Consider the following 15,412-nt stretch of genomic DNA (forward strand, 5'->3'; position numbering starts at 1 on the left):
GCGTTACATCATCACTATTAATCCACTCGGGCCATAATTGACGCAATTTAGGCAATGTATATAGGCATATATTTATTTTTCTTAGTTTGCTCATTTGGTAATTCACAGGATGATATCCCAACTCACACATATAGCAAAATGCTGAGTGTTGACTTTAGCGTCACTCTCGGAGTTAAACTAACACTATCACTCGGGGTTTTGCTGTGCATATAACCTTATCACTTGACTCCGCAATAAGCTCTCACCCGGGGCTTGTCCTGTGGTTTCTTATCGCTGTGGTAAGCGCGGCTGTGGCCACTTGGGGGCGTTGCGTCTGGTCTGGCACGCCAAAGTGGAGATTCCTGATGGGCATTATTGCAGACGCACCGCCGCCTTCCGTGCAATAAAGTCGAGTAGATAGCCCATCGAAGGCGCCAGGTGAGCAATAAGACAGAACAATTGAGATAGTTGGTGTCGTGTTTACCCCAATTCCCTAGCGCCATGCTGGTTAGATATTAACTATACAATATACAAATAAAGATATGATGTTGATAAACTCATGACTCCAGGCGCAATGGAGAGGGCAATCTAGTTTTTTTACATTCTTGAGTGCTCAAGTTGACTGAAATAAACGATCATAGGCGACTCTGTGGACCCATAAAAACGTGCTCAAAGTTAGTTTTGCGCGACCCCTTGTCCAGGTAGGAATTCCAGGTAGGAATTCCAGGTATGATGGAAGCCTGTATATGGAACTGAGAGTAGGGCTCAGTAGGCTATCTGTTTCTGCAAGACTTATCTTAATTGAACTCTTTGAACGCAGTCTAATCTGATATCTGGACATGTGCGTACTGGAGTGGACTAGAGTGGGTTGAAAAACAAAACAAAAAGGCTGCTCCAAATTGAACGGCTGAGTGACATATCCCGGTTGAGTACAAATATCCTAAACTCCATCTATATACTATTTTTTATATGCGATGTTGGGGTAATACATCAAATTATGTCTACCACATTGACATAAAGCGAGAGACACGTTTTGAGACTGCATTTCAACGTTTTATTGAAACTTTCAAGAACACGATGTTGATGTTGTAAACTAGACATGAATCCAATACAACATAACCCACTGAAAACTTAAGAAACACAAGAGAAACCTTCATATTTCGATCTATAGATGCGGCACTTTCACTATCAGGCTGCAACTGTATTTGAATATCAGAAAAATAGTCAAAATACTTTTGACGACACCTTTTCTCTTCTCAAAAAGGAAACTTTTTTTTTCTTCTTTTTTCCCCCCCAGCCATATGGTGCAGTGTGTTGTCGATTTTTCATCCATTAGAACAGTAGCACTTCACACACAAACAACAGATAAAGGTGAAAGTACAATGGCACGTGAGTGTGAATAACTAGTTCTGTGGATATTCGGGGTAAAGGGGGGATATAAAATGTTGATGGCAAAAATAAGGATAATAGCCCACAAACTATCTTTACACAGGTATATCGACAATAAATTAAGAACAGATCCCTAAAACAAACTACTCCGTCGTATTTACACGCAATATCAATATGAAATAATTACATAAATATTTTATATAGCACTATTTACAGTTAAAACCAATACTAGGCCTACTACCTTTTAATTGTAATTCAGATTCCCTTTGCCCGGTGAATATAGGCTAAATTCAGCATGCTCAGGGCAGTCTTCAACACTCGTATAGGCTATGCCATAACCTCTGTTCTTATTATTCCTGGCTCATTTGAACAAGTGCCAGAATATTGATTTTAAACGTAATGTAATGAATCACAGCAAATTCGTTTGAAAACGTTGACCCTAATTCTATAGAAAAACGTATCAACCGAGGTCAGAGGAGCGAGTGAAATATATTTCAAACAAATCGGTTTTTTTCCTTGGTTGTCGTATCAATTTGATTGTTAAAACAACATCAGTCGAGAGAGAGAGCTGTGCTGGCTTTCAATTAAGGACCCATGCAACGTTTGGCCTACCTATAGTAAAGGTAGATAGGGTTTTAGAAGTTAGTATTTCCGACCAATTAATAGGTTACAACAAAATACAGCAGTCTTTATAAGGAATACGGAAATGAATTCAAATAAGCAAAACCAGAGTGCATATTATCCAAACAAATGTAGTCGTTTCAGACAGCAACACGTGTAGGCCACTAATAAAGTTAGGAGATAGGACACACAGCAGCAACTTCTCCTATAGATCTGTGTGAGTCACATCACATCCATGCCATCCAACACTTCCGTTTCAATACTTGTATGGTAATCAAATAGGCCTAACAGAAAAAAGTAAAAAATATATAATAAAGGAAGTATTGTTTAATTTAACAAATACAGAATTATACATAATCATGTGTGTATTTAACCAAAGTGCATTTCAAAATCTAAAATGTCCAACAGTCCAACAGAGTTTTCCTTTTAAACCCGCATTAATCTATGGGCATCCTCCAGCTGTTAGTGTCTTCATCGCTGTCAACATTTTCATCAGACAACAAAAACAGAAACGATCAAGCACCGTGAAGCACGTGGAGAAAAATAGTCTATGGCGACACGCTCCGCGGCCTGTCTTGATTCGAATCGAGTCCACTGACCAGCCGCTGTATACTCTGCAGCTCGTTAGCGGCGTCTTTCTCCGTGCACGTTTTTGGAGACATGGACACCGAGCCCGACGAAATGGTGGAGGAGCGGCTGGTTACCTCGCACGTGGAGTCCAGGGCAGCGGAGACCGGGCTGGAGGAAACGCCGTCCCCTTTCAGATCAGCCCCCAGGCCGGCCATGGAGGGCATCGCGGTGGTGAGCAACGTGCTATCCGGCACACTCATGGGGATGGAATAGGGGCTGTACCGGAGGCGAGGGCGCACCGCATTCAGGAAAGGATGCCGGTGTACTGACTGTTGGGCAGCGGATTGGGCCGCCGCAGCTGCTGCCATGTACGTATAGGGATAGGGGAACAGACTCCCAAAAGGCGACATGGCAAGGCCCTGTGGGAAAAGGGACGAGACTGAGCGTGAGTCCCCTTTAGTATTAAATTATATAGCCTATACACACTCGTCGTATCCCACAATGAGCGTGGAGACACGAATCATACGATACACAACACAACCATATACTATGAAGTAAACATGCACACTAAACGTTTTTGGGCTGAGTAATGATGGAGACTGTCTGTTGTATATAGCCTATAGTTAGGCCTATAGCTATAGCCCCCAAATCTTACCAATGGGAGTTTTTTTTAGAGACCCATAGCTTAAAATACGTTACAACTTGATCTTGAATTGTAAATTACGGCAAATATAACAAATATATTCAAGTAGAATACCGCATACCGGTAATATAAACAGCATGCAGAAACAGGACTTTGTAGCAGTTATTAGGCTACTAACATCCGTTGAGGGTGTAGGCTACATGAAAAGGGCAGATCTGTTCTGTATTAAACCATGTTGTTTCCCTCCCCAAATCAGGAAGGGGTTTTAAAACATTCGCCATTTTGCCTCCAAAACACAGAATTAATGAGCTCATATCAACACCATTCCCTAACACCAGGTTTCCAGTGCCTGGTGGTCTTCTAGCGTCTTAAATACTTGCAACCATCTGTTGTTATAAAGAATTGACACAATTTAAATCCATAACTGCAGTGCCCACGGAAATGTAATGAAGTGTGGTTTATAATTGAATCAGTCAAAAATACAATTGGCTAATGTTTCACTGAATTACGTTAAATTGACTAAACAAGACACATGCTTGCATGCACACACCATAAACAACTCAATTATAATCTGCCTTAATGAAAGAAACTGATGGAAGTGACACTACACCCTATTGGAGCTGAGGTAATTGGCGAAATATAAACACAAGTCTCCGGGAAACAGTGGTGCTATAGGCTAATAAAAACAGGTTTTACCTGTGATGCCAAGACATGTTGCTGCAGATGAAAAGGCAGGCCATGCGCTCCTGTCAAGCCGGGTGACGACATGCTTGCCGTGTCCATGGCGCTAACTCCACCAGATGAAACCGCTGCTAGTAAGGGACCCATGCCGGCCATGTTTGAGAAAGCACCCCCCATGTTGAATTGACCGGGGTGCAAGAGAAAAGGATGCGCTCCCCCTAAGTGATTGAAAAACTGCTGTCCTGTTAGACCCGTTGGAAATCCGAAATTATGAAATTGACCGTGGCCCAAGTGCGCACTGTCAGTCTGAACAGTCAAGGGCATAAAACTGTCCTTTATGGGCCTGCACTCCTCTCCTTTAGGCGGGTCCCTGCTGGGGCTCTTGAGGTCTTCCCCAGAACGGGTGGTGCTGGAGATGAGGGTGATGGGGCTCTGTCGTGAATCCGCTTGGCTTTTCTCAGTTCTAGGCCTGCTGGTGGAGTCACTGCTGGCAAACTGGTGAGACTTGGCTGGACTCGCTTCGTGATCCTTCCCGTCCTCCGTGGTCGTGGAAATCTTGCTAGAATCGGGACCATCTTTGATGTTGCCGTCTTTGCTCTCGTCATCACTGTCCTCATCACTGTCGCAGAAATCTATACCAAAAATGAGAGGGACAATAATGACGTTATGTGATTAGCTCTTTCGCACATTATATTTTTTATGATCTGTAGTCTGTGTTTCTCCAGTGTGTTTGAGCCTAACATGAACTCTTAATCCGCTTTTCTTTGGAGCCTTGCAATCGGAACAGTGTCTGCACTTGATCTGCAAACGTCTGACCAATTGAGTGGTATATGACACTAAATTCAAAATTGCATTAGAATGTTAACATATTTACACCATTGTGTACAAAAATGGCATGCATTGTCTTTTTGTAGGCTATTTACCAGCTAAGCCATGTCATTTGCATTTTAGATAACCATTAGAAAATGATTAAGGGTAGGATAGTTTTTCCACGCATTCGATTTATATGCGTGTTGGCTACCGAGATCGATGCTTATTGAAGTATACTGAAAAACATGATAGGCCTATTATGCATATTTTTTCAAGACTGCATGTGTTAAGTGTGCCAATAGCCTACAGGCCTATAGCTACTATACGTTAAATGCAGTTAGCGTGCACTGCACTCATGCAATGAGTATTTCACTCTCAGTGTGTGCACACTCACAGAAAATACCCAATAAACATGATAGTCTTTATTTCATTTTATTACACTGGACATCTCAAACTTGTGATTGACGCCACAGATTATGCAACGCATCAGCGTACCTTTCAGATGAGGAGGCCCCACGGTAGACACCGCAGGGGACGAGGCCTGACCAAAGCACTTAAACGAAGCCTGTTCGCCAGGCGAGTCGTCTGAAGCCCCGTTCTCTTTCTTCTGATGGTCTTCATAGGAGCGCATGGACTGCAGCGCCAGCTGTTTCCTATACACATAAGCCACGCAGGTTATGATCGACACTGTTCTCGCGTTAAAAAAAAAAAAAGGAGCCGTCCAAGGAGAAAGCTAAGGACGGCTCATGGCATGCTATAGTGTGAGACCATACTCGATTTAAACTGGACACCCCACACAGTTGTTGCAACAGTAGACTATAATTCCGAGAGTATAGGCCTACGAAAAATGGATAAATGAACACTGGCGGCTTATACTTTGTAGCCTACTTTACAACATAGCCAGCACATTTAGCTGCACAATAACAGATGAGAATATGTCAGAATGCGTAAATTACAGTATAGGCTACAGGCTCATACTGTATAGCGATTGTCTCAATTCATGCCAATTCGAGCGGATTCATTTTATTTCAGACTTCACAGAACATTTTAGCCACAATCCTGAAACATTTGTACACAATTATGGTTTAGATAGTAAATTCTACTCAACGAAATTAACCTAACATAAGCTAATGTTTTCCCACGCGTGTAGTCTATCATACTATCTAGCCTTATTATTATTATTCTCTCTCTCTCTCTCTCTCTCTCTCTCTCTCTCTCTCTCTCTCTCTCTCTCTCTCTCTCTCTCTCTCTCTCTCTCTCTCTCTCTCTCTCTCAAAAGTAAAATAATTGTATTAATCATCCTTCGTGGATTAACGCGAACGTCATGCTGCTCTTTTAAAACCACTGTCCCTGTCTATACAATTTGACAACAGGTGTCTTTTTTTCACCTTTTTTGCTGCAGTAAGGTAAGGATCGTTCTGTTTTATGTTACCTCTTTTCCCGTCTCCCATTTCCGGTGTCACGGAATCCTTTCGCAAAAGGATTATGGTCAATTTTCAGCTGGGTTATCTGCAATCATAAAGAATTTACGGGTCTAAATATGGACAATTAAACATCTATAAAGATTTTATAGCCTATAGGTCTACTGTTAAATTCTTCATCGTTCACATCCATAGCAATATAGTATATTTCTTCCATTTCAAACGATGGGAATTGGAATTATTATGACCAACAAAAGCAAAAACAAAACGTTTGTGTGCGTGCGCGTGCGTGTGGGTGTGCGTGTGCGTGTGCGTGTGTGTGTGTGTGTGTGTGTGTGTGTGTGTGTGTGTGTGTGAGAGAGAGAGAGAGAGAGAGAGGGGATGGGGGGATATGCTGTGTTTCAGTGTGTAAACCTCTGCAGAATTCCCTCCTTACTTCCTCTCCCACTGCCGCCCCTCCCCTCTCCCTCTCATCCAGTATGTGCACAATTTGGCAACATTGGCTATACTTCTCAGCCTAGATTCCTGCATGCAAAACATTTAGCCTATAACCTTTCCTATAACCCCCTTTTTCCCTTGTTTCCCTTTTTTGCCTGACACCGGTGGCCAGAAGTAACACTTAACCTTCATCTCTCTTTGATATCAAAAAGCTAGCGTGAGAGATGATTTTGATTAGCTCTATGTCACATATGGGACAAAATGTTACCAGCCCAGGCTGTTACAAACAAAATGCTCCCCCGTTTTGCTCTGCTGCACTGCACATTGAGTTCCCCCCCCCTTTCTCTCTCTCCCCTTGTCGCGCACGCGTACGGGCGCAGAAACGCGTACACACGGAGGTAGCGAGAGGGAGCGCGAGGTTGAAGGAGGGAGTCTGCCGTTGCTAAATCCTTTCCATGTGATTAAATAAAATGTACATATAGCCTGCTGTATGACATACATTCTGGGGAATTTAAAATTTCTATAGCCATGGCTGAACAAGAGGTTGATATCCTTCAGCGCAAACATCCTTATGTCATTCATATTTCATGATTACAAAATGGGAAAGCAAAGGGGGAGAGCAAAGGGGGAATGCTAAGGGCAAGGCTTCATGACATATTCAGCGCATTGGAACTCAGATTGCATTTTATTTTTTGCTTAGAGTAGACTATATATCTTGAAAAAGCATTTCAAGAAAAAAAAAACAAGCAAAACAAAAAACTAATTTCACTCACCTTGTCATTTTGATATGCAGTCACAGCGATGAAATCCGTTTCAGGGAAAACATAAGTCCTGAATGTACTGTAGGGGAGTTTGAGTATATCGTTGGCCCTCACGATGTGAAATCGGGGCTGGTATTTGTGCATGGAGTTTAGAATGGTCTGTATCGGAGAGAAAAAACACTGTTGTTAGCTGTGATTATGTAATCGTTGTTCCAATTCATAAAATGTAATCTAACACATATGGCTAAAATGACAATTCTAAAACCATGACTTTTGAGTCATGGTGGGGAATGAAGTCTTACAATTGATTACATTTTAAATTGAATATGATTCATGCATTATAAGCAATACAATCTTAATTTTATTGCAGTCCAAATTTCACCCCAAATAATGCCAACAAATACAGATTGACATTTCTGATTATTGTGGTATAATATATTATACGATGAGGTAATACTGACATGCAAAATATATGTATATTCAATGAGCTATTAGCCTATGCTACGTGTGAAGGTGCGTAAATAAGAAATTAGAATTACACACATTAGCTGAACTTACAAATCCATGCTTGTCGGAAATGTTATTTGTCAGCTTGAGTTTGTGAAAATTGACGACTTTTGACATCCATTGTTCACCAGTAGCTGGACTGTCCGGGTGAATGTACATCCGCTTTGGCATTTCGGGGTCGGCCTTCCCTGCCACCATCCAGCGTGAATTATGAAATTTGTACCTGCAGTCGTCTGCTGCAACAATATCCATCAAAAGAATGTATTTTGCCTTCTTGTCCAAGCCAGTGCATCTCACTTTGAAAGGGGGAAACATTCGCCTGTGGAATGAAAAAAAGAAAGAATATATCTTTTGTACTGGTTTCTATTACGCGCGTACACGCAGGCACACACACACACACACACACACACACACACACACACACACACACACACACACACACACACACACACACACACACACACACACACACACACACACACACACACACACACACACACACACACACACACACGGAGCAGCCATCTTTGTATGGTGCCGTGATGACGAAAATAATCTTGTCAGGGCTGCACAGTACACTGATAACAACTGATAGTTGGTTATTAAAATGTAATGTAATAAAGTAATCATAAAATATTCAGTTATTTAAACTATGAGTATGCTATATAAGTTTAGATGTGTAATAATGGCTGGCTATAACAAAACAGCATTACCCTCATCGGGTAGCTATAATGCTTAAAAATACTGGTTTGAATAATAATTTGTTATAAGAGTAATACATGATGCAAATCGGCCTTTTACAAAAAGACAATTAAGCATAATTCGGACTGTATTCATCATGATGAAGATATTATGTGAAATGCTGGCCTGAAACTTTCTGTAGGCTAAAGTTTAGGTTCAAACTTACATAATTTAGGAGTCAAGTTAGGCTTCCGGGAACTTATATGATGCCTTAATGTGTGTCACAAAATGTGCAGACTAAAGGTGTTATTATACCTACTAAATTGTGAGAGTTGAGTTCGTATTCGTATTCTTATTTCGTAGGGTGATACTATAGCGGCTAGTGTATCAAAAAAATATCCGGCAGACATTTGGCCCACATATAATAGGCTATAGTCACTAGCCTATTATATGTGGGCCAAATGTCTGCCGGATATTTTTTGCACTGTATTCAGTTGACTGATTTAAAAAAATGATATAGCCACCAGAGCCCAGAGGCATGTATACAGTATACAAAATCAAAATGTTGGTCAGAGGATCCGTAGAGGTCCATTTCCAAGCATCCATCAATAAATCAATGATCGAGAGAGGACTGTCAGCGTATGAATAATCAGAATGTGCCTCCATAAAGTGCTAAACTGGTGCGTGTCAGTCCGCATAGGCCTAATAGTAGATATGGGAATGCACTAAACTGCTATTTACCTTCCGGATTTTGTGATCACCATTTCAGTCCCTCGCTTGTGGAAGGTTTCCCAAAGTTCCTTGGCCTCCAGGTGAACTTTGGGGTCATCCTCCACTTCCTCTTCGGGTTCCAGAGTCTTCATTGGCCTAAGGTGAGCCTGGTGCCCCAGCCCCTGGAGCCCCAGCCCCAGAGCCGAGAAGTGAAGGCCGGTCTCAGCGGCTCCCATCAGCTGGTCCATGATCGGCTTTCCCAGGGCGCCCGGGAGCGAAAGGGAGCCGTTCGGAGGGAGCGCCAGGGCCGGGAAGAAGGGAGGCTGATGTCCCAACATTGCGCTCATGGCAAATTCCGGACCCCGGTGAGGTAAAAACGGATGATATGCCATACTTGATCCCTGTATGACCGGGTCTCTCATCAGGAAGCTCATCCAAGTTCCTGGTAGCGTGCGTTTTTATTTGATTTATAGCAATTCACAGTATAGCCTTGTCTGCGTACAGGACGGTCGAAGAAAACAAAACAGAAAACAAAAGATAAAATAAAAGGGGAAATTAAATGTCTGTAAATTGGTCAAAATCCAGCCGCAAATCTGTCAGAAATTAACATCCACGTATTTTCCACAAGTTGTCGGGGAATTCTGAGCCGACTGCCGTTCGCTCACTTCTAAAGACATGCGAAGATAAACGAGGGGTAAAAAAAAGTTCTCTTCGTTAATCTTCAAGAGTGTTGAGAGAAATATTTTCTTCAGACATCGACAGACATCGGACACCTTTCTATAGGCTCCACAGTTTCCTGCACATTAGTGGAATTAAACCAAGAAGGTCGAGTCTCTTTTTAATTGACTGCGGTGTTGCTTCTTTTCTGGCCGCTGTTTACGATATCGGCATTCCTGTTAAAATGCGTCCCCTCTTATTGGCTTCAGTCCTCCAGCGAAAGCAACGTGTTGAAATATTTCGATAGCGACGAATAATTCCTCTGCCTTTACTTGTTCCAGACATGCACCGTCACACGCACACACGCGCTGTATACGTCTCTCTTTTATGCACACACACATTTCAGTCAAAAAGCGTACGCAGTGAAAGGAGTCCGCTGACGGCAGAGAGGTGGTAAGGTCCCAGCACTAAGATTTTCCTAGCGCTTCTGTGCCCATAGGCTTCATACTGTATGGATGTGTTGCATGTTACGAGGAGCAGGGCTCTGTTGATTGGCTCTTTGACGCTTTCGGACCAATTGTGTGGCTCCGTAGGCGTGGTTTTAACAGGTCGGGTGGAGGGGACAGACTTCAGACTTATAAAAAGGTGTTTGGAAACTCAAAGGCTTGCCGTGAAACACCACTATACCTCCGTCAATGTTGTGTGAATATGTCAACATCATTAGAATGGAAGTTGCGCTATCGGTCGGTCTGTGGGACCCAGCGAAGGGAGAGCAGCCGAGCCGGAGCTCGAGCTCTTGTCTCCCGTCTCGCATAGACAGAGCACCAAAGCTGTCGCTTCCCCCACAAACATGTAAACCGCATTCTCGGGGATTCTGTTTTTCTTTCTTTTTTTTTTAAGAATTACATTTTATATTCCGTTCATTTATATACATTAGTAGACTATTATTCTTCCTTAATTCCAATACGCAGTCCGAGCGTTTTTGCTGACTTTTAATTTCGTCCAACCAACCGGAGCGTTATAGAGGATCCTTCCACTGCAAAATCTCATTGTGAAATGATAGGGAAATTTGATCGGCTGACTGGAGCGGGGCTCGATGACAAGTTATATGCAATGTTAATCTTATTTAAGAATATGACCGTAGAAGTTGTATAACGCCGGCCAAACGTCCGCGGATTGTTGTATGACATTTGATCATGTGGATTGATTGACTTTGGGCATGTGTTTTAGAGTTGACTGGCTACTTTTAGTTTATATTTATTTTGACAAGCTATATAGACTATCTATACATGTCTGTGATCTGTATTATTTCATTATTTCCCTTAGGCTACCACACATTTTTTTCATCCAAGTCTTCCCTGCAGCCTGCCTAATTGTTTATTTGTTTTTAAAAGGGATGACAAGTCAGTCTGAGAGGCAACTATAGGCTTTGGTGTGTCTATAAGTTTCATAGACTATAGAGAGATGATAGTCTCTTTTACATGGATCCATATTGATAGTATATGCATGTAATCTACCCGCTATTATCATGATCTATCACTATCTGACTGGACATATAGCCTATACATTTTGGGCCACACTTTTTTTATCTATATAAACACCATGAATTATGCCATTATTTTTGGACTATACTCTTTGTCCTGTTATAGGCCAATAGATTGTTATTTATTTGTCACAATATACTATATTGTCACAAAACACCAATAAGAAAAGCTGCAGCTTTTGCTAACTTACGATCAAATCCTCCAAAATATTGCTCCATTGTAAAACGATGCTCTGTCTAGACAGCGCCATACAGGCTTCTACACAACAAACCCTAATGATTATTTCACAAGTAAACTACACAGAATGATGGCCATAGTCAGTCACCCTGGACAAACATTGACCATCAATTCTCAGCCAATTGTCTGACTCCAAGGTCCTACTCAAAGCCCCCAGGAGCGATTGTCACCCAAAGTCTTTGAGAATGCCTCAGATATGCACGTTAGGAATATAGGCTCCACTGATTTCACCATATATTCCATATATTGACAGAGACATTATATTGCTGAGCCCTGCACTTGGAGTTAATACTTCAAAAGTTAAATGTATTTCACCAGAATATCAAGAAATGTTATTTACTTGTTGGTTTTCTGTTTTTATACATTGTAAAGATTTACTTGTTGCCTTTCTGTTTTTATACATTGTAAAGATTTAGCAAGACTAAAATAGTGTATCGATTTTAAAGAAGATACCTCCACCACTCTAGCCGTGTTGTGAGGACTTGTGGATGGGCCTCAGGTGTCATGCTCATGCTTGGGAGAATATTTGAGTTCATTCAAGTTTTTCACTGAGAAACTAGTTTCAAGTTAAAGTGTGTGTGTGTGTGTGTGTGTGTGTGTGTGTGTGTGTGTGTGTGTGTGTGTGTGTGTGTGTGTGTGTGTGTGTGTGTGTGTGTGTGTGTGTGTGTGTGTGTGTGTGTGTGTGTGTGTGTGTGTGTGTGTGTGTGTGTGTGTGTGTGTGTGTGTGTGCAGCAACACATGTGTTTATCTCACAGTAATTAGTGGAGATACAGGACATGGCTTATATGTCTTGCATTCCGATCTGCTGTATAGTGAAAAATATGACAAGCTGTTGCAGGTCACAGCATTCTGTCCCTCAGGAAGAATTTAAATATACATGACATGTATAACTGCATCATGAGCCATATATACGGCCACAACAGACCCAAAATGAACCAGTCCACAACGGGCTTAGTGGCCTCCCCTTTGTATGTGAGGTCAGGCTTGTGCCAATTACAGGGGCTTATTCTTCTTTAAACACTTGCCCCCATTAGCAGCACATTTCAATTTAGTGGAAGGTGTCATCAAATAGGAAGTAGTGTTGACACGGCAGTAGCCTTTCAGTCTCTCTTTGGCCCAGGCAGCTTCATTAGCTAAGCAACCCAGAGAATGGTCAATACACTATATAAACTTTTACAGGGTTAGGGCTCTCAGGGACTCCGAGAGGCCATAAAAAAGGTCTCCGCTGACACAACTGATTGATGAGGCTGACTTTGTCAATGCTTGCCTCTTATACATCCACTGTGATCATGTATATCAAAATCAAAAGGGCAGTATATTTGTCTAGACAGGCTCTAAAATCTCTCACTCTGTGTGGGTGGGTGATTCCTGGCAGTGCAAAAGGACAGTGTGGATTTTAACGCTGTCTGATAAATAGCATGCAACATTGAAGAGTCCACTGCTGTCCAGTGTCCACATACATACCGGTACTTTCTGTAGAGGGTTGCTTTCCCACAATGTGGCGAGCAAAGACAGCATTCAAATGGAAAACAAATGCCTTTAACTTTTCAGCTGTTCAGTCTAACCAGTTGCTTATCCTATACCTAATGTTTGTTTCTTATAGTTATCTATGTCACTCCCAGGTTTCTGTAGATGTCATCGATAAAACAAAATTAAATTAACTGAACATTCAGCTATATTTTGGCCGTCATTATAGTTAAAAAGAAATGGACCAAAAATGTTCAACATTTAAAAAAATACCAAAATATGTTCTATTTTCACAATTTGTTATACAGCGAAGAATAAGGCTTAAGTGGTGGTCATGGTTTACAATGCTTTATGTCCAAACTATAATGCTGTCTCTACCACTTGGTCAGTTCATTAAGTAAACCATCAATGACATTCCTAGAATTGATCATGGAGCTGTAAGTGATGTAATGTGTGCTGTGCTGTTTATTTGCAGATTGTAAATGATAAGCTTGGACAGACTTGGTGGCACCTATGCTGAATGGAGGATGTCGTCTGGTGGCAGTCATCAGCCCTAACTCAGTGTGATATGGAAAGGAAACAACACAAGGTTAGTCCATTCAGCTATATTTCAGTTATCCCAAACTTCATTATGGACATCCTGATCCTGCGTGCGTGCGTGCGTGCGTGCGTGCGTGCGTGCGTGCGTGCGTGCGTGCGTGCGTGCGTGCGTGCGTGCGTGCGTGCGTGCGTGCGTGCGTGCGTGCGTGCGTGCGTGCGTGTGTGTGTGTGTGTGTGTGTGTGCGTGCACGCGCGTTGGAGGCAATTGACACTATAATGTGTTTCTAAATGGTAACCATTTACTCTAAAGATTTAGGTGGAACTCATATTGATCAATTGGAGCTATTGGCTTGAATGGACAGAAATTGTGAAATGCACTTTCTAGAATCGCCTGTATGGTTTAGTCAATCTGCTAGAAGCATGATAAACTCTTTACCTGTCAATGATTTGTACCTGTCAGTCATTTTTTATGCAAGTCAACCCTTGGTCTCATCAATTCTTCCACTGGCCTGGTACAGGTATTGATGAGAAACTATTTTAGTTAATTAGGGGATGTGTTTATCGACAACACTGCATCGACTGCAAATTGACAGGGAAAATGGTAGTGCAATTCGATTTGTTTGTATTATGTTTATTTATAAGTTAGCATGATGATATTGCAGTTGGAATGCAACTTTTGAATGATTCCTAAACAAGTAAAATGTATCATCAATTTAGTCTGTAGCTATTACACCGTATAAACAACACTCATAACAACACTCATTCATATTATCAGGACTATCATTACCAAACAGTCCTATCTGAACAATTCAGTCTAGGCATGCATCAGCAGTAGAGCATAATGCAACAAACAGCAGTCAAGTTTACTCCGCTGCAGCTGCATGGGAGCTGTATGGATGTTCATGGTAATTAGTTGTGTGTGGACTGTGTATTTATTTCACGTTACATGCCACCCTTTGTCAGCCCTTGTAGATAAGTATCTTCATTATTGGACTGAAGAACACAGAATCTTACTGAAACCAGTTTTGCATGCTATAAAACAAACAATGGCAAATGGGAAACAGAGCAGTCCTCTGGTTCCTTTTTTATTAAGTTTGCAATAGTATAAATACTGTTTTTCTACTGTATTTATGCGTTTGTTGTCGAGAGGCACAGTCTTCCTTGTCAGTCAGTTTTGGGACAGTTTTAGGTTTGTATTGTGAGCATAGGGAGCTGCTCTAATGGGAGTATCTGCTGTCCATTTAGCTCCCCTGCCATAGGCATCGGCTTTGTGCTACTTTTCTTTGACTTCAGAGTCTCAGGATGCTATAGGGCTCCGTCACTGAGTCCAAGACCGAAACCTGGTGCTTTTAAGTGGAGAGCAGCATAAAGCCATGCATTCCTTTACTAAGGGAATCTTGTGCTAAGGGGTTAGGGTGGCTTCTCTCTAGAGGTTAAGTGGGATAAGTGTGTGGCTCATGTCAAAACTGGGCCCCCCCATAGTTTCTGGAAAATTTGCAATGGGGTCAGATTGGATTACTGTGTTTTGGTATTTACATGGAGACAGGGAGCTTTGAAATGGAAAACCATAGGCGGAAAAGCAAGTGCCATGCAGTCTGAGAGGGTGGGTAAGGGAAACCAGTGCTGATTTTCATTGATGGCTTGAGGATGGTTGGATACATGCCTTTTATGTCTGTGTAGTCCCACAATCAGACATTTTCTTAACCTGAACAGTTATTGGGGTTAATGGATAAAATACAATATTGTCTTTAAACT

The 15,412-nt window shown here is 41.8% G+C and overlaps 1 protein-coding gene across 2 annotated transcripts; it reads right to left on the reverse strand.

Moving 5' to 3' along the window:
• Positions 1-1,024: 1,024 nt before the first annotated feature.
• On the reverse strand, positions 1,025-10,216 carry tbx3a (T-box transcription factor 3a). Of its 2 annotated transcripts, none has more exons than XM_079524107.1 (7): positions 9,243-10,216; positions 7,872-8,139; positions 7,326-7,472; positions 6,126-6,202; positions 5,189-5,346; positions 3,899-4,515; positions 1,025-2,978 (listed from the first exon to the last, which is right to left on the reverse strand). In XM_079524107.1, the coding sequence occupies exons 1-7, from the start codon at positions 9,644-9,646 to the stop codon at positions 2,538-2,540; spliced, it is 2,112 nt and encodes a 703-aa protein (XP_079380233.1). In that variant the 5' UTR covers positions 9,647-10,216; the 3' UTR covers positions 1,025-2,537. The 2 variants fall into 2 exon arrangements, with proteins under 2 accessions (XP_079380233.1, XP_079380232.1); XM_079524106.1 differs by having other exon boundaries at positions 7,857-8,139.
• Between the last annotated feature and the right edge of the window lie 5,196 nt (positions 10,217-15,412).

This window comes from Electrona antarctica (assembly GCF_951216825.1).
Source record: "Electrona antarctica genome assembly, chromosome: 16".
Classification (NCBI taxonomy): domain Eukaryota; kingdom Metazoa; phylum Chordata; class Actinopteri; order Myctophiformes; family Myctophidae; genus Electrona; species Electrona antarctica.